General features: G+C 41.7%; 1 protein-coding gene across 1 annotated transcript; it reads right to left on the reverse strand.

The window, feature by feature from the left end:
• Positions 1-991: 991 nt before the first annotated feature.
• On the reverse strand, positions 992-26,648 carry LOC311261489 (rabphilin-3A-like). Its single transcript, XM_084360182.1, has 18 exons — positions 26,358-26,648; positions 12,650-12,736; positions 12,527-12,538; positions 12,206-12,331; positions 11,947-12,076; positions 11,726-11,809; positions 11,472-11,640; positions 10,063-10,248; positions 8,613-8,795; positions 5,942-6,021; positions 5,720-5,794; positions 5,181-5,290; positions 4,934-5,060; positions 4,786-4,842; positions 4,526-4,680; positions 4,366-4,447; positions 3,234-3,330; positions 992-3,142 (listed from the first exon to the last, which is right to left on the reverse strand). The coding sequence occupies exons 2-18, from the start codon at positions 12,718-12,720 to the stop codon at positions 3,012-3,014; spliced, it is 1,875 nt and encodes a 624-aa protein (XP_084216308.1). The 5' UTR covers positions 12,721-12,736; positions 26,358-26,648; the 3' UTR covers positions 992-3,011.
• Positions 26,649-27,037: the final 389 nt, after the last annotated feature.

Genomic DNA, 27,037 nt, shown 5'->3' on the forward strand with positions numbered 1-27,037 from the left:
ACTTTTTGCATTTTTCAATTGTATAACTGAAAAAAAAAAAAAAATCTGTAATTTTACAGATTTGTTCTGTTTATTTTACAGAAAACAAATCCATAATATTAGAAAACAATATATATACTGTAAATGTCATGTTCTATTGTAAAATAACATGAAAATCTGTAACAGTGAATACACATACAATTATGTTTACTGTAGCTATAAATTAGCAATGTAAAATATGTTATAAATAATTCTTGTTTCTCATATTAAGTATGGATGAAGTGTTAATGAAAGTCAAAATGGTTGCTGAGTTAGCAGTGTGCCCTGCTGCATGAGATATGCATTGATAGTGATAAATTGGTCATAAGCTTATAGACTGCTAGTACAGCATACTGCTGTAATTACACCTGGTTACCAAATAAATCATGTTATTACACTAAATATTGATCAAACAAAATTTTTCACAAAAAACTCATTAACAAAACCAAACTAATAGCAGCACTTTCCTGCATTCTTAGGGCTGATTATTTATATTATAATAGTGGTTGACCAAGGATTTTTTTCTGTTTTTATTCCTGTTAATATACTTAATTAAAGGTTACAGAAAAAGGCTTAATAATAAACAAGATCTCATGTCAAATTAAAGCTACAGTATTCTTGGGGGCTTCTGGGATATTAGTTTTTTTTTAAAATCTTGATGTCATCTTCTGTGATGGTTTCTACTGATCATCACAGTTTAATTGTTTCTTTATTTGCAAATATAAAAAAAATATGCACCATAAAGAATGTGAAGGATTACATTTAGAGCATTGTGAAAGACAGAGACATTACTTGACAACAATGCATCCCATAAACACCTGTCTGTTGCGCAAGTATAATGAATCAGAGGTCACACTCACGTTATTTTTCATTCAGGAGTATGCACAAACAATATCGTCGACGTGTGATATGATTTAAAGATTATCCAAGACAAGAAAGGTAAAAGAGAAAAATCTAATAAGTGCTCACACAGTTGTCAGTTTCATTAGATTTTATTGATCTGTGTAAACTCTCTGCAAAATCTTTACATGCAAAGTTCTTTGCAAACATACATGTTTCCAGTGCATGCACTAACTATGTACAAATACAGAGATAAACCAAGAAACATTCCACTGAACTGGCAGAATCAAGTAGAAGACAGCTATGGGTTTAGCTCAGAGAGAAGCCTGTTTAAAAACTATTATATAACTATAAACTATTGATTATAGTTTGTTGATCATCATCTAATGATCGCTGTAGCTGAAGTAGCAAGACATAGAACAGTGTGTGATGCTACCGGTGGGCGTTTGAATCGCTGCCACAAGGCGGTAGATTGGCTGTGCAGAGAAAACAAGACACTAGAGAGATTTGAGTGTGTATGTACAGAAAGTCTCATTCAAAGAGATTCACCTCGATGTCTGCTACTGATAGAGTGAATAGTCTTTTGGTGATGTGCTCAGTTGTATATCAGCCTATCCTGTGAATGCTATCAGACCATTTTATTCAGATTACACCATAGTCACCATAGTCATGCAGAATATGGCCTCTTGTATATAAAGTATTAACAGGAATGTTATGGGGAAGTAGTGTAAACATTAATGGAATTACAATAGCATTAATTTCTTACAAAGTATATATATCTTGACCCACAAGACATTTCATGCATAGGATTTTTTGTTTTCATCTTTGTTTTGACATTGGAATAACTTGCAAACAGCTGTATAAATTGAGGTCATTCCACTTTGTAAGGTGTGCTTTCCTTGGTTTGCTGTGATTAGTGAACAAACACACACTAAAGCCTTGAATGATTGGGGTTGTGGCAGAGGGGGAAAAGAGCCCTGCTTTGTGCAAAGGGTGCATTGGGGTAAAAGCAGGCCACGACTGCCCCAGGCACGCCAGAGTCACGAGCACAGTGCATGCAGGTAAAGCTGCACATACTTCTGACATAACCTGCCCAAACTTCTCTCCTTTTTGAGCGGAGCAGCCACATTTTTTTTTTTCAAGGGAAACCTGTAAGAGACCTGGCCGTGTGCATTCAATGTAAACACTACAGTAGAAAACCTCTGAGGTGTCAGAGTGAACCGCGAGCTTCAGAAGAGTAGAGGTACAGCAGCAGGAGGAAAATCCTTTTTTTTTCCTGCGAAATCTCACCATAATTAAGAAAGAAAAGAATGCATTCACTTTGCTCTAATCACAGTCAATACTTTCAACGAATCAGAATTCACAGCTTGACTAACCATACTTAAAAACGCTAATGTTTAACTAGGTGTGCTATAATTTTAAATCACAAATTAACAGCAACTCATGAAATATTAATCTAGCTCATGGTCCACTGACTTATGAATCATCTGTTTATCAGATGTCTATCCTAACCTGAGCAATGTATCAGTATGTAAACATTTCTTCATGGAAATATACAGTATGGGCACAGTTGAATATTTGAAGGTGCAGCTGCGTGTTTTCATATGTCTGTGGCTTGGCATGCTCATACAGTTCAAGTGTTTCACTACAGCATGATGTAAATCAAAAATAAAGAATATCCCGACGGTTGAATGAATATCAGGCATGAGCTCAAGCAAAGATTAATGACTTTGGAAAATGTTTTCTACCTCAGATGCCATAACATATTGCTTTTTTGTCCTGTCCTGCAATCAAACTTTATTTTCTTTAGCAAAGAAAGCAGCAAGCTCAGCAGACTACACAGAATCACTGACAGGCATGACGGTCCTTGTGCAGCTGTTCGCTGACAGATATTTTGATTACATTAGTGAAATCTCTAATTCATTTATGCCATAATTTGTCCCAGAGGCAGATTAAGTATCAGCACAGGCAGAGGGATTGTTAGTATACTTCATCATGGAAAAGGAGGTGAGTAAGCCTGTTTGATAGCCAGGTAGTTAAGGAATAGATAAAACAATAAAAATGGGAAAAAGTGCATGAGGAGTTGAATGCAAACCAAGTTGAAAGGAAGGGGGGGGGTTTAGCTCATGCTGTATGTGAGAGGCGGCACATGGTTAATCGCTAGCAACGTGATTCTCGTTATACAAGGTATGCCAGCGCTCAATCTTCTTGTCCTTGTTCTTCAAACACTCGTACCAGTGCTTCAGCCGCTCCCCTTTGGCAGTGATCCCCAGCTGACAGCCACCTGTCAGGAAGGAAGTGAGGTGTTAATGCAGGTGGCCAGCAGGTGAGAAGTCCAGTTTTATTGAATCAGAGCAACGTTATCAAATATTTACCGATGTAGTCGTTGGACTTCCCAATATCATAATCCCACACGGAGATATCTAAAGACTTCTTGGCCAGTTCACTGTGTTTGATGTCATAGCTGAATTCCTGAAATGTGTTTGAGACATGAATAATTATTTTCCACATTTTCCCCAAGAATATAACCACAGCGACTATGTTTACATGCACACTGATATTCCACTGTTTTTCAGAAAATGACAGTATTTTGAATTTGATCCTGATCATGTGGATGTTCTGATTCTGAATGAATCTAATAATAATAATAATAATAATAATAATCAGGGGCTATCCCAAAGTATGCTTTAAAAGTAATCATCAAACATTTTATATCAGTTGGAAAATGTAAAGGCAACCAATGTAGAGATGCTAGCAGTATGCGGACTCTTCTATTGGATTAGTAGTCTTGCTGCAGTGTTTTGAGCTAGTTGAAGTTTGGAAAGATTTTATTGAGAGAGACAGAAAAAGAAAAAAGTAACAGTAATCTAAGTGGGATGTAATGAATGTATGTATGACAGTTTCCAGATTCTTAATCGATACAATAGATCTGATTCTTTCGAGATAAGACGAAGTTGCAGACAGCCTGTTTGAACGACTGATTTCACTTGACGATCAAAGTTTAGTTTATTGGCAAAGATAACACCCAGATCTCTGCACTGGGACTTGATGTAACAGGAAAGAGAAAGAGAAGCTAAGTGAGCAGAGCAGGGCTCGCTGGAGGGGTCTGGACTGATGATAAGGGCCTTTAATTTACCTGCATTTAAAAAAAGCCCACATTTCTGGTTGGAAGGAGAAACACACCTACTTTAAACATGATGAAAGACTTGGATATCAACAGATGTTTGGATATGCACAAATACCACAACACCGACCTTTCCAGGAAGGTATTTGAATGAGTAAAAGAGGCAGTGTGTGTTTGCTATTGAACTTTGCATGGCTGGAAGTAGATGGGAATATTACTGGAATAGTCAGCCATGTGAACAGCTTTGTAGGAATATTGCCTTTTTCAGAATACAGTCAAAAATTGGGAATTGTGTGCACATAAACTTCAGTCAGCGTTGCAGTAATAATTTATGAAAAAGCTAATTTTTACTATTTGCTATCACCTTGAACCCTCTTACAAACCTCATTAAACTCAGGGTTTAAGGTCCTCTTCTTGATTTGTGTTTTGCACTTCCCCTTCTTCCCCATGTCAGGTTTCAGACATCTGTGAATTGTTCACATATAAAAGTTAATTCATGCCATTTCTAGATATCAAATGAGCTTCTCATCCTGCTCTACCTACATTTTGACATATGGATCAGAGTAGCCATTAGCATCCATGGCGGCCAGGTGGACGCAGCGCACAACACCCACAACGAGCCGGTTGGTCTGGGTACTGTACATGAGGGACATCAGAATCCGACCACGCTCCTCTACCTCCCCGCCCTCCTTCCCCGGCTAAGAAAGGGCAGAAGAAGGGAAATACAGTTCAGTGGGATTAATGAAAAGGTTTGTGTGGAGGAATCTGTCACGTTTAGACATGCTGGGGAATAAAAGCATTGCCTCATCTTCGTAGAGAGAGATGCCTCTGGCTCCCCCGGCTGCTGCAGTTCTCTTCGTCTGCGAGGGAGGAACGAGATTACAGCAGGTCAATAAGAGATTCAGACAAGGAGAACAAAGCATTGTTTGAATGTAATTGAGTTCCACTCACGGGGATGACTCTCTCAAGGCACACGTTGAAGTTTTTCTTCTGGTTCATCTTCAGTTTCTTCAGCGCCACTCGGGTTTCCCCAATAAACTCATTATGCCCGAACTTGTCTTCATCGCAGACAGACAGCCTGTGGAAATCAGAAGAGATTCTTAATCATACAGACCTGTTACGCCTCAATTTAGGGCAGATTAAGTTTTAAACATGATTAGTGGGTTGTTGCAGCTGAATGAGTGATTTAAGTTTCCACCTGAGGGTCTTACGCTGCATGTCCTCATCTGTCAGGCCGTGGTAGGTGAGAGTTTCATTCCAAGCAGGGTTGCGGGTGTTTCTCAGGGTCTTTGTGCGCAGCTTGTTAGACTGTTAGAAGCAGGGTAAATCAGGGCAAGGAAATGGAAATATCCCGAGGCATGTTACCACTACACAAGATCTTACATATCTGTGGTGCGTGCTACGTTATCTCAGCAAGTATCTACACGGTGCTGCTTCCCATCAAAAGGTGTTTTTGCACCTGAGACCTGCCCTATTCTCCACTACAACTCAGTATACGTACACATGTACCTTTACTACAGCTTTTAATCTATCAGTATCAATTGCAAGATCTCGACCTTTTAGGACTTTGTCAATTCAAACCACAAGGTGTCAGGCTTGAGCTAGCAGAAAGGCCTCGCATCAAACCAAAAGGATCTAAAATCACCATCTTTCCCTTTTTTTGCTTCGCAGGCTATTAAGGTAATAAATCTTTTAAAAGAAGTAAAAGCTTAATGTAGCAAAAGGTTCATCTTTTACCTTACTAGCCCCTGGCAGCAGGTGAAGCTTGATATAAGGATCTGCCAGTCCGTTCGAGTCCATGGGCTTCAGTCCCTGGGGAGAAACGAAGCGCCGTGTCCGTCACATTATGAATGCACAGCAGAGAGCAATTAAGCTAAAGTGCCATTTAGAAGCATTTTAACATAAACCACTTGATTGTTATTGTCCCTTTGTGTGCGAGAATGAGGAGAATAGTAGTACCTTTGCTTTGAGGATGCTACAGATGAGACTGTTGCTTTCCTGTTCATAGAGCAGACTGAACTCCAGAGAGCCCAGAGTGGCTGAAAGAGACCCAGGGCAGTCATTACATTAGACTCCAGAGAGACAGCGCGCCTGCTTTTGAATAATTAAGAGTATAAATGCAGGGAAAGACACTCTTGTAATTAAACAACAAAACTCAAGTAGAACTCAGTCGAAGTGAGAATACGTGCCAGCTCAAATTGGGCGGAAAGGGTGGACGGAAATATTCTAAGAATAAGCCTTGAAGTTCAAATTCACAGCCTTTTTTTTTTTTTTTTTTACCTTAAGTAAACAGCAGAAAAATCTCATTACAGAGCAGGGGCATATAATATAAAAGAAATCAAATAAACCCAAGTCTCAAAGGAAGACATTGAGAAAAATAAGGTTCTCGGTAAGAAGAGTGAAATACTGCCCACACACATTTTATTTGGAGGAGTTTCATTGCAAATCAAATGTCATTTGTTAATTTTTAACTTCTCTGGGCTGAGATTCACAATCAACTTCATCAGCTCCAATTACACAATGCAACAACTTCAATCACAGCTTTGTTTTGAGCTTAATGTGCCTAATGTCAGCATGCTAACATGCTGATGATAAAATGTTTATCATGTTTACCATTTACCACCATTTCAGCATGTTAGCATTCTGACATTTGAATAAGCACTGAACAGAAATTACAGATGTGGCTCATTCAAACACACAATATGAAATGTTTGATGATTTCTAACAAAACAAGCCACTGTAGCTGCTCAGAACTGTGAAGGAGAGCGTCAGGGGCAGAGCCAGACCTTCTGGAAGAATAACCACCCCAGAGTCACATCTGATTCTGCTCTGATCTGGAGCTGTTTAACAAGAGCTCAGAGATTACTTTATAACTTTTGGGATTAAAAAGTGGATTTATCTTCACTCCTGTTTATCAACCTGACTGTAGCAGCAATCTGCGGAGGTGACCATTCACCATTGTCGGGTGTTTATGTTCTGTAATGTTGAATGCCAACGAGAGCTGGAGGAGAAATGTACTTTACTATATGAACACAACATTACACACAGGAGAGGGGAAAAAGAAGAGAAAGAACCTTTGCCATTCCTCGCCAGTTTACGGCTAATGTACAGTAAGTACAGCCAGTAAGTATTCTCGCTGTCTGGGGCGAACAAACACCCGTGTGAGTAACGCGAAAAAACACAAATCATCACATGTTCAAACTGCTTCACTGATGGTGAACACACAAACACTATTGCTGATAAAAATCTGTCTGACATGAACTTAGTTTCGTTCGCCGACTTCTCTATCCCACACGTGACTAAACACACTGTTACCTTGAATAAATTTGTGGATTTCTCTGGTTTGAACACTGTTGGAAACATTTGGGATAATGTAAGAACATAACCCAACAAAATATATAACAAAGTTGTAGTCGTTTTTTAGACATTTTAGTGAAGAATTCTTACATGTTAGATCTTTAAACATAAATCAAACAATTAAACAAGTCAAATCTGACCTGATAATATTCAGAGGAACTACAACATGCTGAGGAGCAAAGCAAAAAGTCACGGCAATCCGTCAACAGTGAAATTTCTCTACAAACTGACAGTCCCATACACGGAAAAAGAAGAATCAGCACAAGCTCATCATCCCATATTTTTAATCAGATATACTACTAGATCTGATTGGTTACACATCGAACGCACACTGGTAGAGATCCGACTTCAAATTATGATTATCAGACTATGTCAGATTAAAAATGTAGCATAACCATGCCCAATTGAATTCAGCTTTTAGAGAACATTACTTTATTAAGCTGAAACAACCAGTAAATTCAGATCCACAACACAGAAGCAGTTCTAACCAGTGAAACCAGTCAGCAGCATCACTGTTCTCACCATTACATCTCTGTAGAGAACAGGCACATGAAACCAATGCTATTTCTGACATTTTCCCTCCCAACACAGGGGATTGGGTCAAACACAGGGGGAATCTATATCCTGTTAGCCCCGTTGTATCTCAAATTATTTGCACAGCTCCCTATTCCCGGACCTCAATAAAATAAATTAACACCCAATCCCCCGGAGAGAGAATAAAGGCCGCTAGACGCTGCAGGCGCGGAACATGAATGGCATGGCACCATTCTCATGATTAAAATGGGATATATGAAAAAACTGTACAATTACACAGCATATGTATTGATTTGGTGATTCACTTCCTTCCTGACGTCCTGACATCTTCGTCTGCTATACTTCCTCAGATATTGATTGTCAGGCTTCGATAACAAATGGTGCTGATCATTTGTCATTTTCTACCCAGCTCAATACACGCTGCCAGAATGATACTTGATGTTTGTGAGGACTATTGGGCAATTTATAGATATGAATTATTACCAGCAGACTCAAAAGCAAAAATCAAGCGTCACCATGGTATGACTCAGAGTCCCTCAGCGGAACAGAGAGGCTGCCAAATTAAGTCAATCAACAGCCAATACTGTATGCTGCATGACAATATGTTTAGCTTTACCCTCCCCGTCTGCTGCCATTTACCTTAAATGAGCAAAAAGAAATCACTGTACATGAGGTGGAATTAAACTCGACACATCAGCCACCGTACTGTATGCGAAGAGAGAGCAGATGGTGTACTCACTGGCTTCATCAGAATCATAGTCGTTGGCTTCCTCCTCCTCCTCAGCTGGGGGAGGTTGCTGCCGGGCGGGAGGAGCACCGTAGGCAGCGGGCTGCCTCCGCTCCTCTCTTACTGCAGGAGGTGCTCTCTGATCTGGAGGAACTGCACTAGTTGAGTAGGCCCCTCCATCTCCTGCCACTGGACCTGCAACCACATTCAATCATCTGAGACTGCACAAATTAACACAGTTCAGGATGCATTGTTTGGTGAACCCTTTCATGCATGGTGTCAACTACAGTGGACAGATATTTGGAAGCCATTTTTAACCATCCAAGCTGGGGTACCATTTCCCAATCACCAGATGAAGAACCCCAGAAGCCTTGTCCACAATATCATTTAACTTATTATCATTTAAATATTATAATTTCAATTATTTCAATTAAATAGAGTGTTCGAAATACTTTTATGCAGATTTTACTGATATTTTTCTTCATTATTTTTTACTGTGACTGAAAATAGTGGACGTTATGCACCAAAGGCTATAATCTGCTCTTTTAGGTCTACCTTATTTTGTGTGTTGATTTATGATATCATTTACACTTGAATAGTTTAAATAAACAGCAATATTAAAGGAGACCCATTATGCTTTTTCTTTTTTTCCCCCTTACCTTAAGTGTTTTTATATGGGTTCTTGTGCATGTAAAATATCTTGAAAGTTAAAAAGTCCACACCACCAGAAGCTCCTCTCTCCCACAGAAAACACTGCTCCTGAAACGCCTCGTCAGTAGTCCCGCCTTTAACTCTGTGACTTTGTGACATCACACTACGTAATTTATGTTTAGCAGCTGTTCTGAAACTCAAGAATTGATTTAGCACAGCTACTCTGTTGTTGTTAGTGGCGCTGGGTCAGGTACGTGTGAGCTGACCAATTAGAGGAGACTGTGTATTGTGTGTTTCAGACAGAAAACTGATGTGTTTTTTGAGCATTAAAGCATGTAAATCAATTCTAGTAGTAACCTAAAATAAAATTATGAACCTGAAAATGAGCATAATATGTCTCCTTTAAACAATCATCAGGCTTTATCTAAATATAGGCCCATTTTAACTAAATATAGATCCAATGGGAAAAACATGCTCTTTGGTGCTGAACGTCTATTGGAGTGGATGGATGTTTTTTCACAGAAAAATGATGTAAAAAAAATGTTTCCTAAAATCTGGATAAAGCTTTTTCTTACATCTCTCATTTAGTTGAAAAAAGTTGTTTTACCCGCCTGGTTTTCAGACATTAGAATCACTTTTCATACCTCTGACTACTGCAGTGGACGTCTGCATACTACAACTATAATGATGGCACCAATTTTTACTTGTTTAGACTAAAAACAAATATTGAAAAAAGATGTAACTTTGTGATTTTATAAGTCATGCATGACAGGGTTAATGTTTGGGGTATGAGCAAAGGGCTGTGTCTCACCCTGCTGGGCCAGCGAGGCTGATGGAGCAGGCTGAGGTCTGGAGCTCTGGACGGGCACCATCTTCTTCATCACCACTGGGCTGCCCTGCCCCGCCTCTTCAGGGCCAGCCCCGCCTGTGGCCATGCGCACACCTGATGGTTTAGGGGCCACAGGTGGGTAACCAGCACGGCCCTGTGGCTCTGGTGCTAAAAATAACCACGGATAGCATGTTACAGTAAATACACAGACACACTATACATGAGGGAGACATGCATAATCACACCACTTCAGGCTCCTACTGCAGTGGAATGTGTAATACTCCCTAGTCTCTCTGGATACTTTTGATGTTGCAGCTTTTTCGTTGCAAAGGCATTGACCTACATACAACAAGCTGTGGCAGTCGACTACTGTACATGCCGCAGCTATATGGTCTGTCTGTCTGTTCAAGCTACGCCTCTCTTTTATATGGGGGAAATCACGCTGCTCAGGTAATCACGGTGAAAGTGTGAAATGTTACGATGCGACCCATTGTGCCAGCACCACCTGGAGGCTCATGCCTGTGTCACAGCATGCACCTTCCGACAGCTTAATTGAGCTCTTCATCCCCCTCCTCTGCAACTGTGGGCGGTGCTGCCAAATTTGGGAAGCAGATAAAAGGTTTGATGGTTTGGAAAAGAGCAATGAGAGGCAGGGTTGCATGAGGGTTCATGTGCAGATGCTGATCTAATGAGACTGCGGAGTTGCCGTTTGTTTTGACTTGCCTATTTATCGGGGTCAAAACTGTATCACCAATAAGGAAAACATTTAAATATTATCTTTGTTTCTGCAGGGATTGCACCCCCTAATCGTGGTATTCTCCATTGTTAATGATTTTGTATAGTATCTGGGTGGGTGCGCACCTTAAATAGTGAACTACCTAGGGGGGCACTACCAACTGTGATTTCTGCCCCCCCTTAATCTGTGACTACAGACGATACTCTGTGTCATGATTTGAGTCATGGGGTATCAGCGCTGATTTCATCTGGCCATTTGTCATCACATCTGGACCCTAGAAGGAAAGACAGCTAACGCTAGCAGCTAACTAGACCTCCCTGACAAGCTTCGTATGGTAATTCATGGCACCGTTTCGCAGTTCACTAATGGACATGTTTTTTTTTAAATAAGGTCTTATGGTGGTCCAACGGAAGGGGCGTAACTTTGCCCCTCCATCTCAGCAGATGCCTTCATAAAGAGCTCTCTATATATTGGAAACCTACCTGAAACGTGCTGCTCAGAGGCAGGAGTCTGACATAATGTAAAGTAACTGTTTGTGACAACAAGCAAACAAGTCAATCACAAATGGTGGAAAGGACCTGCAAGTTGCCTGACGTAAAAATTCATCATGGCTTATGAAAGACCGCAGACTAAAAGCTCAAGGGGCTACTCTCACCTGCTGCTTGTGGTTTGGTTACTGCCTCCCTGGGCTGAGAGGCTGGCCGCCCCTTTGGCTCTGCTGCATCCTGGCCAGCTGTCTCTTTTCCTTTAGATAATGGCATGGGTGAAGGCAGGTAATGCTTAGGAAAACCTTTGAAGAACCAGGCACCAGACCTCTTCCACACCTGAGGAAACCGAGGAAATACGCGTCACAGCCTTTCCAACACACAATCGATTTCTGTTATTTCTTCACAGGTGTAAAGCACTCACCTCTCGCTGTTCTCTGCAGATCTTGCATAGCCACACGGCGCGAGGCCGACTGCCACACTGTGTACCACACTTGGTACACATGTTCTACACGACAGGAGAAAATAGAGGTTTCCAGCTGCTCGCCCTTTACGATGTTATTACAAATACACAGCTCATAGGCCACGACCTATTATATTTTCCCAACTTTTGTGTGATGCAGCAGAGGAGTGTGTCTGACTCACCTTTTTGCAGTCCTCGCACACCACTGAGCTGACCCCAGGTGAGCCCAGCGTCTCCCCACACAGCAAACAGCGGGACATTCCATCACCGCATACAGTCTTCTTCATGTCGTCCAGCCTGTTTATCAAGCGCCTGCAGCAGCACAGGGTGAAATCTTGCTTAAAATGTCACTGTTAATTAACGCAGGTCGAAATGTATCAGGTGATCTCCCTTTAATACACACATATCGGAGAAACCGCTACATGTTTTACAATCTCTCACCCGATTCTCTCCTGCTCCATGGCCTCCATTTTCTCAGCACGGGCGATCACACTGTTTATAATCTCTTTCTCCTCATCTGTCAGGTCTGGACTAGAACCAGGGCCTGGCTGCGTGGTCCAGTTGCCCCTGTCAGCCAAAAACATTTTCTCCAGCTGCGGTTACACTGCTTCCATAATTTTACTACATGATATCCAATCAGCTCATTTGCATACACGTGTGAACAGAGAAAACACAATGAATGAATGAGCACACATTTACTGCATCAACACAGACATATGTGATGCAGATAAGAGAGGGTGGAGTAGGAGTTTGTCTACTTACTGCTCTTTATCACTGTGTCACACATCGGAGGGATGCAGGTGAAACAACGGAGAGAACAGCATAGTGTTGGTAGACGTATAGAGAAGCTTAACAATCTGAAAATGCTCTGATAACCACTCTTACCCAGCATGCATCCTCTGTCTGTCGTTGGACACCCAGCGATCCGAGCTGCTGCTCATCACAGTGTCCGTCATGCTGTGGTATCACAGCCTGCAGGTGGACAGAAAGAAAGAAGAAAGATGAATAAAGCATGAAATAGTCAGATGATCTTAAACTAATGTCCCGAAAAGAGCTTTTTAATTTGGGTGAAAAATCATGCCATTGTCAGTCAAGTCAGAAGTCACAAATCCATGACAAGTTATTTCTCTTTCAGTCCATACTTTAAAGGTTTAAAGTTCACGCAAAAGTAAAAATTCAGTCATTATTTACTCACCCCGCTGTGATGTGGTAAAGTGTTGTAGTCCACAAAACATTTCTGGAGCTTCATAGTAAAGCAGGTATTCTCCCAAACAACTTAAGTAGATGTGGACTTTGCTCATACATCATAATCTAGGTCTCTGGAAGTGCCCAAATTAATTTAAAAAGATTAGATTTATTCCCTTTATAAGACAAAATCTTCACTAAAGCTGCAAAGCTAACAGCGTTAGCGTGCACCCCGTCTGAAGTGGGTGCATCAAGGATGTAAATAACAGCTGGGATTTCAGGGCTTCCAGAGATTTGGATTATGTCAGACAAGCTATATGCAGCCATTTTATATTTTATTTTTATTAAAAAAAATAAATATTTTAAAACAAGTCTGCATCTACTTCAGTTGTTTCGCAGGAAGGCTGCAATGCTGTTTTGCTGTGAAGCTCCAGAAACTGTTTGTAGACTGCAAAACTTCATCTGACTTTCCATCAGCATGGATGTGAGTAGATAATGACTGAATTTTCATTTTTGGGTGAATTTAAGCTTAAAGCTACCCTCTATCCTTATCTCATGCCGCACTGAGTTAAGGGGCAAAATGTTCAAGCTAAAATGTCTAACATTTGCTGGTTGCAGCTTCTTGAAGGGTAACCACCAATTTCACACGTGTGTGTTTACAGGTCTTGGTGTGTACTACTGCGTATGTGAAAAAGAAGTATAAAACCTTATGAAAAGCAGTCCACTGGCCTAGCATTGCACTCATATAACACTTCTGGACTCATTACCATTACTCATTACCCACAGTGCAACTTAACCACTGAGTGACATCACTGGAGGAAATGTATGAGATTACATGCAGCTTCCTCTGGAGCCACAAAAGGTGAACTTTTGTCACTTATGCAGTAGCATTTCCCAAGACCCGTAAACACACTTACTTAATATGGAAAATTGGTGGAGCTAACCTTTAAATGTGCGGATTTGCTGCTTTTCTTTATCATGTATGATAGTAAATGAAGAGTCTTTGGGTTTTGGAGTGTTAGTTGAACAAAAGAAGCAATTTGAAGATGTCACTTTGGGTTCTGGTAAATTATGATGATTATTTCTTGTCATTTTATGGACTAATTGATTAATTGTGAATAGTTAGCTGCAGCCCTAATTGCGTACAAATTTGTGAGCCAGGACATTGCTGACTTTATATTTGGCAAGTCACCAGATCCACTTCCTTTGATTGCCACACACTGATGCAGGGCTGATTTAAAAGGTAGCCAATGATGACTTCATCATCAGTGACCACCAGAACAGCTACTAAAATAGATCAAAAATCAATAAGTAATCAATAATCATCATCAAATAATCATGTTTTCCACTTCATCTGCTTGCTTTCTATGAATCTACATATTAAGTCTGAAATAACAACAATATCAGCTGCCAGTGGCGATGCAAGCACATTTCTTGGTGCCAGATTTAAAGCCGAGTCAGAACCATCTCCTCCTGCCAAGCCTGTTTTATCAAATTCTATCCACAGACATATTTGTGCAATAATTGAACACAGGAAAACACCGCAAACAGAACACAAACACAATAGATCTGTTAAATACAAACGTAAACTAAGCTGACAGACAGTGATTCTAACAGGGTAAAACAGGCGGAGCAAAGCGTATGACAAACGAGCCCTGCTGTACATTAGTGACCACAGTGAAACGACACTGGGTGTGGGTAAATGTATATGTGCTTTCCAAATAGGAGGTGGCAAGACCGATTACTTTGGCAGCTGTAAGTGAAACTGTGAGGAATGCCTTCCAGTTTGTCACTCGACACATATCAAAGAAACAGATGGTTCCATATAGCAGGAGTGACTCAATTATGCTACGATACAGCAGAAGGAGGAGGAGGAGGAGGAGGAGGAGGAGGAGGTGAGTCTGTGCTGACGAGGATGACTAAGAGTCGTTGTCTCAAATATTTCTGAGTTTTCATGGTGTGCTGGTTGACGCTGAAGCTTTTATCCAAAGTGATGTCTGTGTATTTACAGTATTGGCTCAATCACTTCTACTCTTTCTCCGGGGATGCTGGAGGGTCTGGGAGTGTGGGTCAGGTGTTTTCAGGGGGAGGGCCGCTGAGCTTATAAGAAGGAGCTTATCTGCACTCCCATGTTGTGAACCACCAGCAGCTCAGTTGCCAGGATAAAAGGTTTCTGGGAACCACTGATATGTTCACATTTGTACGTGTCATAGTTACGTACCATGTTGATAATTCATTCACGTTACATGTTTATGACCTAACTGTCAATATCGGGAGGTGGAGAACATGGTGGTTGAGTTACGAGGTGAAAAAGCTGCCGGGCCACTGACTGCAGTTCGAGACTGTGTCTCAACATCTGTGAGCATGACACCACTGGATATTTTTAAGCACACCGGGACAATTTGCAGCTGTGATTGTGGCGACAAACTCGGGATACTGAAACGAGAAGCCGGGACATCTCCAGCCATGTCTGGGGGAACAACACTGGATGTTTTTGACGAGACGTCCGGACATCTCTAGCCGAGTTTGTGGCAACCAAAACAGATATTTTAAGTCCAAAACATGATCTTTTCCCAACCCCAATCAAGGTGTTTTGTGCATTGTAAAAACCTAAAATTTAAACCTGAACCTAAAAAAATCGGCCCCTTACATTGTTGGCAGGTAACAATTCTGCAAATCACTAATAGGTTAATATTTGTACGTATCATAGGCTACTTACTAATTAACATGTCTACAATATTTGTCGTATCACGTCACATTACATGTTTATGACCAGATTGTAATACTGGGTCAGTGGAGGGGATGGTGGCAGGTACAGGTAAGAAGGCTGCCTGGCCAGTGGCTGCAGTTCAAGACTGCAAAAGAGAGAAACCACTGGATATCTTTGAGGAGGGACGACAGTGTTTCAACATTTGTAAGAGTGACATCACTAGATATTTTTAAGGTGACCTCAGGACAATTTCTAGCCGTGTTTGTGGCAATCACAAGAGGTATTTTAGGCCAAAATTAAATTTCTTCCTAACCCTAACCAAGTGTTTTTTGTGTCTGAACCTAACCACATCACAGCCACACAATAGAAATATTTATTGTAAAGAAACATAAAGTTGCAACAAAAAGAAATACATTGCCAACATTTATTCTGTTGATGGGGTTGGGAATTGGGACTGTATTGTTTGTAGTCCAGAAGAGAGTCAGTGTTGCTGAGGAGGAGACTCGAGATGGCTGTGTCATCAGTGTGTTTAAAGTACTCGATGACAGGAGATAAGCTTTTGCAATTGTTTGTGTACACGGTGCAAAAAAAATCACGCTGAGAAACACAGCCCATTGCTAATGATGACAGCGGCAGACAGTGAGTTGTCAAATGTAGCCATACACGATACACTAGCAGTGTAATTTAATCTGACATAGTAAAGACGATAGGAAGATGCCGACAGGAATCACTGAGGCGAATGCCATTGGGCACGTCTGCTCAGTGTGTGTGTGAGGTGCAGTTGACTTCAAGCCTCTGCCAGACATCAGACAATACATGCAGCGATGCAGCAGCAGTGACAGGCCGGAGGACACAGCAGTGTATGTCCTGAGGGGAAGTGCCACAAACCAGAGGGGACCAGCCGGCTCTGCAAACGAGCAACAAGAGGAAGTAAAAGCCTCTGTGGAGCCTGTCAAGAGCTGTGATGGTGCAGGTTGAGGAGAGTGCAGGTACCATATGGGACGGAGATACTATAAAGGATGGATAATGATAAGGCTAAAAGCTAAATCAATAAGTTTCACTTGTGTTCAGCTTTTTCGCAGCAGTAAAATCTGGCACTATAGAACCTTGGAGAAAGTGAAAGAGGGAGCGAAAGGGAGGGGTGCGCCGCTGTCTCCCTCATTCAGCTGCTCGCATTATGCTGCGTAACGTCAGGCTACATACCTTTTGAGCTCTAATCTGTTGCTGCACTGCCTGCGGGATTCACAGAATAACAACAAATTCGCTGTGCTATCAATAGACACTCTGGGTGTGGGCTTTTTCCTTTGACGCTGCTGCTGCATCCAACCAACAGTGGCAACACGCTCCTCTGGGAGCATTTGTGCTTTTTCCACTTTTCAGCATCAGTCTGCAGCTCAGACATCATTCTGACTGTACAATATATAGATATATATCCTATACACAGAGGCTCTCAAGTGTGTCCGTCCTTCACTTGCCAAAATTAATAATCCCACTTTTGTCTAACATGATTGTCCTGAAGAGGTGGATGGAAGAGAGACAGATGGGAGGGGGTAGTCAGACTTGGGCTGGGTAATCACTGACTCAGACAAGTCAGAGCTCTCTGGTGCTGGGGATAGATGTTACTGCATCACTGAAGTGGACTCCGTGCTGACAATCCAATTAGCATTCAGGAGATAGTCTAAAGGATCGTATATGCACTTTTCTCATAAAGAGCTGTCAGTATAGGCTTTGCTGCTTCAGACACAGAAACGTGCAGCCTGGTTTCATCTGCTGTGCAGTCAGAGAGGGTTTACACATTTTTACATATTCAAAATTGTACCTGAAGCCAATTATAATGGGCCATCGTGACCAAAATGTCATATTGAGCCTTGTTATTCTGCAGTTATGACATCACTGTGACCCTCAGACTGTCATCGTCTCCGCTACTGAGATAATAAATGCAACTCATCTGCGTCATCTGTGATTCTGACTCGGTGCAACACTCATCTTGTACGTGTTTTCCTCCCATATAAGATGACTCAGGCAGGTGGTGGATTCCTCTCTGGGGAAAGATACAGATATTTTCCTGTGTTTGTTTTTCTCTCTTTTTCCAAAATGTCACGGAGCCCCTGCAACAGTGCTGTCAGCCTTGTTTGTGGTGACAAAACATGGGTATTTTTGACGGGAAGACGGGACATCTCAAGCTATGCTTTTGCCGACCAAAACAGGTATTTTAAGCGAAAACATGAGCTTTTCCTTACCCCAACCAAGTGTTTTGTGCCTTAGCCTAACCAGATCATAAGCGCAGCATTGTAACAACATAAAATTGAAAATTGAACCTAAAGAAAAGTAAATCAGCAGCCCAGTCACCATAAAATGTCAAAAACATGTCATATCACGTTCACCATACATGTTACATTCAGAAATGTACCTGAAGCCAATTATAATGGACTGTCATGACCAAAACGTCATATTCGGCCTTGTTATTCTGCAGTTATGACATCACTGTGACCCTCAGACTGTCATCCTCTCCGCTACCGAGATAATTAATGCAACTAATCTGCGTCATCTGTGATTCTGACTTGGTGCAACACTCATCTTGTACGTGTTTTCCTCCCATATAAGATGACTCAGGCAGGTGGTGGAGTCTTCTCTTGGGAGCAGCAGATATTTTCCTGTGTTTGTTTTTCTCTTTTTCCGAAATGTCACGAAGCGTCTGCAACGATGATTTCAGACGTGGCGATATGCAAAGCGATGCCCAGAATGGTGCAATCCAACCACACAACAGTGTCTACAAATACACCAGGCATGAATAGTAACAGATCATGTGTGAGATGACAACAGGAAAGACCAGCAGGGGAGAATCGACTCGAGCTAGTCATCTGCCTGATCATCATAAGTCACCCAGCCCAGCAGGATCTCTCCTGTATAGAATTTCATATGGGGGTGGAGAGAGGACCAAATTAGAAACCTGTGTCTCCTCCTCAGGGCCTGAGAGGGTAGTCAATACAAATCTGCATCTGTACATCTTCAGGGATGTATGCACACAACTCCCAGGGCGCGCCCTACACATTTTCGATCCATTTTTAGAAACAGCGCCGTGCATTCTCTTTGAATACTTGATACTCAGTGGAAGCTCAACATCTAGCATCTCCTCCTTAAAGCATCTAGCTTTAAGTCTTATCAGACTCTTGCACTGATTAATCTTGTTGTGTGACTTTCAATAGCAGGTGTATTTGTCATTACTGCAGAGCATATGATAGGAAAAGTAGTGTAAGTAGTGTACTTGGATAAGAGCACCTGGTCATGGCTGACAGATGGACACATTTCTCTCCAAGATGTTGGTGCTCTTTGAAACAAGAACTGAAAAAGCAGGTAGAGTGAGAATGAGGCAGAGGGGCTTTGGTGGATTGATCCGACATGGATCATTATGCATACAGCACTGAGAGCTGGGGGGGTGGGGGGGGCGGGGGTTTAGAGGGAAGAGAGTCATCTCCTTTGTACTGAGGTCAGCAAAAAAAAAAGGTTGTGTAAAAGCAAGGTTTTACACCAATGTTTTCATGTTATAATCAATAGAAGTGTCACGATTCTCCATATATACGATTCGATTTGACTTTGGAATTTAAGCTATGGTATTGTTGGACTGAGACTTTTATGACCTGACAACTGTAATTTACATTTTCCAAAAAAATCGCAAAAATAAAGACTCCAGAGTTCAATAAGAAACAGAACCCTTCAGTGATTCAACAAAAAACGACAAAAGATAGAAATACAATGTTTGATGTCTCAAACTCTCAATCTTTGGCAATGTTATCACTTAAGTTTCAGTATTGTCAACATTTGTATGTTTATAAAAACTCTTCCATTTTCTCCAAAACTGCACCAGGTTACAGGACGTTCTCTCACCCTCACTCAAACAGATTTCAAAATAAAGTGGTCCGTTACTGGACAGAGCTTTTTTGTATAAATACCATCAGACTGAAAATTAACTGTGGTACATCCCACTTTATCTAAAATGTTGTAAGCTATTTTATTCAGTGACCCATAAGTGCACTGGTATCAGGGACTCTTATGGGGAAAAGTACAGAAGGCGTCTGTCTAATGCGCTGCTGTTAAAAGCAAACGGCGATACCGTGTTGTTGTTATTTTGCATTCATAACCCTCGACTACAATGTTTTACTTTCCCCAAAGAAAACTCTAACGCTCTGCTCTAGAAAGTGCGACCGAAAATGAAAGCAAAAGCACAACAAGTACACATAAATGAGGTCACTTAAATAAAATATTTCTGTATTTTTTCTGTTGGGGCTTGTGGTCCCGTTGTGGGGGCGGGAGACTTGTGTGTCAAGTCAATTTAGACCAGCACAGAATTGGATATATCTGACGGCTGGTCATGCCTACAACCGGCTGATTCCAGTCTCTGGTTGGTCAATCGGTGAGTCTCCAGACAATTAGTAACCTGACAGGAAATAAGTCGGATTTTTTTTTTTTTTACACCATTCTATGTGTGCTATTTTTTAACATATATAAGATAATGAACCTGAAACACAACATTTAAATTCCAGGGCAACAATTCCCTCGCCATCCTCAAAGAAGGACAATTCTTAAATGGGTTAATGAGAATCGGAGATCAATGCAACGTCCCACAATTGGTTTCATTTTAATTTATCTTTCATCAGGCCCCCATTTGTATTTTAATGCCTCGGGGTACGACTTACTTATACATAATGGAGGTCGCCTTAAAGCTCAGCTGTAGCCCCCAACCAATCACCAACAACCCTTACCATTGGCCAACGCAGAGTCCCCGTGGACTCAGATCAGCACTTTTTCTTCCGAAACATTTTTGAAGGTGCTGATATTGGGCAGATGCCAGAGTTGATATTAATGTCAGCGCAGCATACACACACGACCAAATGATTAAATAATCCTGGTGGAACCATGCACATTTATTTCATGTTGCTGTCACCATCAATGTTTCATCAGCCATAGCCATGGTGCTTTTCCTATTAAAGACCTAATAACCTCGCATCACACACACAATCTCTCACATTGCTGCAAGAAACTCGCTATTTTTTCTGAACATAGCCATTACCAGGCGTGTACCGCCTTGTGGGACTTCATATTCATAATTTATCATGTTGGGAAACTATGGACAACATCATGCAACAGGATTCATCTGTCCAAAAAAATATTATTTTGAAGCATGGATGTCTGGTTATTAAATTCTTCTCCTCTTTTTATACTATTACTTTATAAATTATACGAAAATATTGATAAACTGAAATGCACTTTCATCTTAAACATTAAAACTGCAAAAGAAATTTAAATAGCCAGGTTTAAAAAGACTTTTTTTTTTTTTTTTTACTAATTTGTCTTCCTCCACCATCTGGCCTGGCTGTAACTCAGAATGCTTTATGTATTATGAAACGGAACACAGCCTGAGATCCTCAGTCAGGAGAGAGTCTTGGCCGGTCTACAGCTTCGACTCAAGTTCCCGTGGTGATCTGGAACATCATGCCTGAGCAGACTGAAAAAATCAAATCTCTTCTTCACTCCCATCTATAAATACAGACTCAATTTGAGAGCCAACCACAGGTCAAATTCACTAATTTAGAGTTTGAGCTATGAGTCATCTACGGACCTTTAATAAAACTTCCTCAAAAAAACATGAATTAGTTGACAATAACATTGACTCACACGTTGGTAACATGTCATCAAAAAGTACAACGTGCTGCGTGTGGGTGGTGGGTTTAATTACAAAAAGAAATTCAAGGTCTGTGCAGACTGTTAAATATCTAGACTTGTAATTGGCACCACCACACAGCTGATCAGACCATTAAACAGCTTTATTGGAGTGCACCATACTTAAAGGAACAGTTCACCCTGGAGCTTCACAGCAAAACAGCGCTGCGGCATTCTCCTAAACAACTGAAGTAGATGGGGACTTGTTTCAAAACGTAAAAAAAAACCACAAAGAAAAATTATAAAATTGATCCATACAGCTCATCTAGTGTAATCCATGTCTCAAGAAGCTCAGAGATCACAAACTGATTTGAAAAGATGTTATTTACACACTTTTTTAAGCTGAAATCTTCACTGTAGCTACTAACCTAGTGTATTAGCGCACCCCGTCTTAAGTGGGTACATAAGCTTGACCGTGTGTTTAGGGTGTAAATAACAATTTTCAAATCAATATTGGATTTCTGGGTTTGCAGAGACTTTGATTACGCTAGACGAGCTGCATAGAGCCATTTTATGTTGTGTTTTCACCCGTGTCCATTTGTTGGTTGGTTTGTCAGCAGGATTACACAAAAACCACTGGACAAATTTCCATGAATCTTGGATGGAGGATGGGTCTCGGCACAGAATAAACCCCATTAACTGTTGGGGATCCAGATAAAGGGACCGATGCAGGAACTGTCTTTCACTTGTTATGACATTAGAATAGATCAGGTGTTTTTTTGAAAATTGTGTTAATTTCTCAGGGAATTATGCATGGTAAAATCAGCCGTATTAAGGTGGCTGGTATCTTTAAGTCAGTGCAATTTGATGCGGACACTAACACAAATCCGGATCTAGCGGATTTAAATATGTTTACAAAAGGGTAGACTTAATTCCAGCCACTATACAGTAACAAATTGTGAAAGGTACCAATGGTTTAAATGCATCTTTAGAAGAATATCCGAACGGATATGACGTGGGGAGAGCGAGAACGTTTTACCCAATTAGATCATCTTATATTACAGTTAAGCAGTTACTGGTGGTTTAAAATTTAGAATGATACAGGGCTTTGAGTTTGATTTTGAATTAGGCTTGGATAACAGGGGACTGTTGGGCCTTGGCGGAGGTTTGCACTCTACAGAGTGCCATTCTTCTTCAGTTGTTTGGGAGAATGCTGCAACATGAAGCTACAGAAATGTTATGTGTGAACTTCACCCGACTTTCCATCAGCATGGAGGTGAATAGATAATGACTGAATTATTATTTGTGGTGAACTGTTCCTTTAAAGAGTTATGAGTGGTTAACGCCTTTCTACTGAATGAATCCACAAAAAAATATCATTAGGTCTTATAAACTAACTCCTCAAAGTATTCAGATGCTGATGTCTAATGCTCACACACCAGGCCTGCAGGGCGAGAGGGGAGACGGGGTAGGAAGCACCAAAAAGAAAAGAGGTAACCACCCACCCCAGTTGCGTTGCACAACTCCATTCACTCCCCATAAAGAGACTGAGAGATGCCAACATAGCAGCAGAGTGAGTCCTGGACCTGGGCTAGATTGTAAAGCACTGCACCACCAAGCCCTCCACTGCAGGAGGAAAACATCACTCAGCATTTCTTAATTATTTACAACTCCCACCCCCATTGCTTTTCACTCTATGTAAGTCCCCTCTTTAAGGCATTAGTGCACGCTTTATGTGCTCGGATCCCTATCAGAAATTATTCACAGAACATTGGATTTGGGGGTAGAAAAAGATCACAGAGGGTCGGACAGATTGAGAAAAATTCTATTTTGGGAAGCATTAAGGATGTTTGTTAGCCTTTTGGGTCCGTGGCATCGACAAATTATCCATGTTTTCAGTCAGACAACGGCGTTGACAGGGACCATCTGCGGAACCATCTGTGAGGACTCTTCACCTCTCAAATGCGAGAGTGTTGCATCGATTGAAATACACACAACTACATCCTCTCGGCAGGCATGGCTCCAGGTCCCGCATGGCTGGAGAACAAACAGGAAAGACCATCCAGTGACCAACAAGCTACCATGCTGTTATCTCGCTATCACTGCTGGCCTGGCCGAACAGACCTCAACGTGGAGGGGGCTGAGGATTTCATTCTTAAATCAACACTCTGATTTAGCAGTCCATATCCTATAGGAGCTCAAATTTAGCCAAAAAATGTCTGCTGACCCACATTGTCTCAGACATTTTGATGTAACTCAGAGGCCTCTTTCATCCAAGCCTTATTTTAGAACTACAGAAGTAAAAGGCTATCGGACATGGAGCACTCAATTAATTGCACTCCAAGCATGAGCCTGCATTAAGTCTCAAATTTTCTTGGCTGATGATGATTCATCCCTGTGTGCCCGAGGGGTAAGAGGTAGGACTTGGAGGACTGGCTGCTGATGCATTGACCAGTCATGCTCTTTCAATTTCCTCCCATCTTATCTCCGGGAAACAAGTACTACTGGACAGGGGCATTAAATCAGAGCAGTAAAGGTCTCTTGTAAAGATACATTTATTCCCCACTAACCAGAAGTGACCTGCAGCTGGTGGTCTGCTGAGATAAACTACATGGTTCTTAACATGGAAAGAAGCAAGTGCGATCTCGTATCGATCCCTCGGTGTGGTGGGCCATGATTCTGTCTCTTTGTTGCTCTGAAGACCTGGCACGGTTCAGCTGCTGGATATCTGACGCTCCCTCTTGTCCCAGCTGCACACTAGCAGGTACAATGCCCCTGGGTGTTTTTCAGCAGATCTCTTGGCAAACGAGAAGCTGTTCTGGTCTGGTTTGGAAGCTCGGCTATGTGACTTGAAATGCAAAGTTTGTTTATTTGAAATCACTCGGAGCTTCTGGAGCATTACTGCAGCCACAACACATGCACAGCGGTGATTCTACTCAGCTGAATATATCTGTCCGAGTGTATAAAGTGGCACTGGACAGAAATGTTGCTTCAAGAAGGGCTGCTGTTGTTTATAGATTTGACCATATATAGATGGATTTTAACTCCTTTCTCTCTTGGGAGAACTTTGTTTAAAGGCCACATTAATTACATCTGTCTTTTCCAATATGCCACAGTATTTAGGCAGATCTAATCACCAGTTTCAGTGAGGCTGGTGAATCGATTCTCATCCGAGTCTGTCTCACTCTGAGAGATGAAGCCACTCCCTTCTGAAGCTCGGCCACAAACGGCAGAAAAATCATCTCTCATAGAACAAATTGAGAAATATGCTCCAAAGCGGGGCGCGGAAAACAACAGATATTTAGAGTGTAACATATGATTTGGGCTCCAAGCTCCATATATGGATTGTGAGGAGCTCAGAGGAACTTAGAGTCATGCACCTTTACCAACTGTGGCCATGGTAACAGCAAGATCAGAAGATGAGAATGATTAAAAGCTGCGTGTGTGCGTGTGTGTCCACCAGCCTGTGTGTTTGTAGTGGACTGTACCTGTGCCAAATTTCAAAGCTTGTGCAGAACGGGTCATTGTTGCAGTGATAGTGCCAGTGGATCACTGCTCATATCAATAAACGTGGTTGCAATTCGTCTGAAATGATGCATCTTGCTGGGGCGTCATGGTTAGAGGGAAAAGACAAGCTGAAGACATGGGATTATGGGTACAGTCGCCTCGTATCCTACAGCTTTAAATTATGCAGTTAGTGTGCAGAGCACTTCCTCCATCTTTTTTTCACCTTTTCCCTAAACGCCTATGTTTCCTACTAGTGCTCTCTCCATGTCTTGTTTTTTCATTTCATGTCCAAAGAAACAATTTTCCCCTTTTCACTCTTGGTCCTCCTCTGGACAGAAAGCAATGTGCTGGAAGAGAGTCAGAATCACACAGAGAGAGGTACCAGCTTATAAGGGTGTCGTCCAATCACTACTGTGGTTGCTCATGTGAGAGGAGGCAGCTGCAGATATCTCTCAGACTGTTCATTCAGTCTTTTTCCTCCCCTCCCCCATTTAATCCCCATGCTTCAGGTCTGTAGGAGGAGTTGGAGATGGTGGAACCGAGGAGGCAGATTCCCAGCTTCCTTTCTCCTGTCCTCCTTTTTATATTAACACCAGATGCAACACACTGGTTTGGTCCCATAAGTCCTGTTTACGACACGCACCGCTCTGACCCACAAAGTGTAATAACCCACGGGTGCAGGATGAGGTAATATCACAACAAGTAGGCGACCGAGAAGACCCCCGTGGTGACACAGCTGGAGTTGAGAGCTGCCCTGCCCACACCAGCATCAGGAGGCATCACTGATGTTTTCCTCCCAGTCTGCAGGCACATCAAGCCCCAGTGTGCGCTCCTAAAAATCCTGCAGCAACGCCCAGGGACCGCAACCACACAATCTCCCACATGACTTACCAGGTCTGCTTTCTTCTATCAGATCTGCAACAAGGAAGTGCAGCCAGCCTCCAGTCTTGTTTCGGAGGATTTAACGAAGCCTATCAAGCTCCACCAAGAGTTATATTTATCAGCCATTCATGAGCTCATAATCACAACAGCAAAGCATGCTGTAGTAAAATCAATGCAACAATTTGGAATAAGAGGCAATCAGCTCCATTAACATCTCTGCATGACTGACAAGAACATTCAGCTGCAGAGAAAGACATGTTTTCCATAAAACAAAGGAATCAATGAAATGTTCATTTGCATAATTTGTACCTCACATAGGTTAATTAGCAGCAGCTCCATGCATACTGAGTTGCACTGCACACATTCACAAATGCTTTTTTCCCCATTCAAATGACTCAGTAAGTAACAGACTCATAAAGACAAATGTCCAAAAATGTTCCATTTCCATCAAATTAACAAACACAAGTCATGAATGCGTTCCTCCATAAGAGATCCATCTCTCCTGTGAATGAAATGCTGCATTCATTCAACTTGTAAATGAGAAATTCTGATGCACTGAGTCACTGGACAAACGCAGTAACCTCACAGGGATTTTTAGCTCGAGGATGCAATGTTTGAAAAAAAACCTTCGAAGCAGATGAAAAAGCCTACCTGAGAATCCAGCCCTGCTCTCCGCTCTCCTCTCTCTCTGGGAGCTGTCAGGGAATGATGCGGACTAAATTTGTGTGCTGCGCTTGGAGCCGACCACAGAGTCAGTCATTGCGCATGGTGCCTGTCACCAAAACCCGTGCTTTTATTTTTTTCGCCTGGAGGAGTAGTCTGTTTGGAGAGGCACAGCGGAGCTCCACAATGCGTGGGAACTCGTCTTCTACCCTGCGTGGAGGAGGATGGAAAGCCCTTGGTACCCTGGGAAGGAAACCCCTGGATCTGAAGTGATAACACTGATGCTTAAGTGGGCAGTCATCACCTGATGCGATTGTCTCTTTAACAGCGCACACTGTCTAAATCTGTCTCATCACCCATGCAGCCCTATCGACAAATCATTTTTCTAAGATTATGTATTGGCTGTAGTAACTTGTAACTGCGCTTTATGATATCATAGCACACACATCACAACATCACATATTGTTGGAAGTTTTATTGTCATTTGATCTGAAAGGCTTTTAATAGAATTGAGTTACTGTTCTATTTTTATCTTCAGAGTCGTTTTAATTTTCATTTGTGATTATTTTTATCCTCCCTAACTATGGGCCCGCAGGTAGATCCTATTTGGCAGCAACCAAATATAGGCTACTGGTACTTTCTTTCCAGTCCCGTGAGTCTAGTTAATA

The sequence above is a fragment of the Pagrus pagrus genome (genome assembly GCF_965226575.1).
Source record: "Pagrus pagrus genome assembly, chromosome: 8".
In the NCBI taxonomy this organism is placed as follows: domain Eukaryota; kingdom Metazoa; phylum Chordata; class Actinopteri; order Spariformes; family Sparidae; genus Pagrus; species Pagrus pagrus.

Coding starts and splice junctions, on each gene's coding strand:
- LOC311261489 (XM_084360182.1), bottom strand. CDS start 12,720: ATGACGGACACTGTGATGAGCAGCAGCTCGGATCGCTGGGTGTCCAAC. Junction 12,077..12,205: donor ATGGAGCAGGAGAGAATCGG/GTGAGAGATTGT, acceptor GTGCTGCTGCAG/GCGCTTGATAAACAGGCTGG. Junction 11,810..11,946: donor TGTGCGAGGACTGCAAAAAG/GTGAGTCAGACA, acceptor CCTGTCGTGTAG/AACATGTGTACCAAGTGTGG.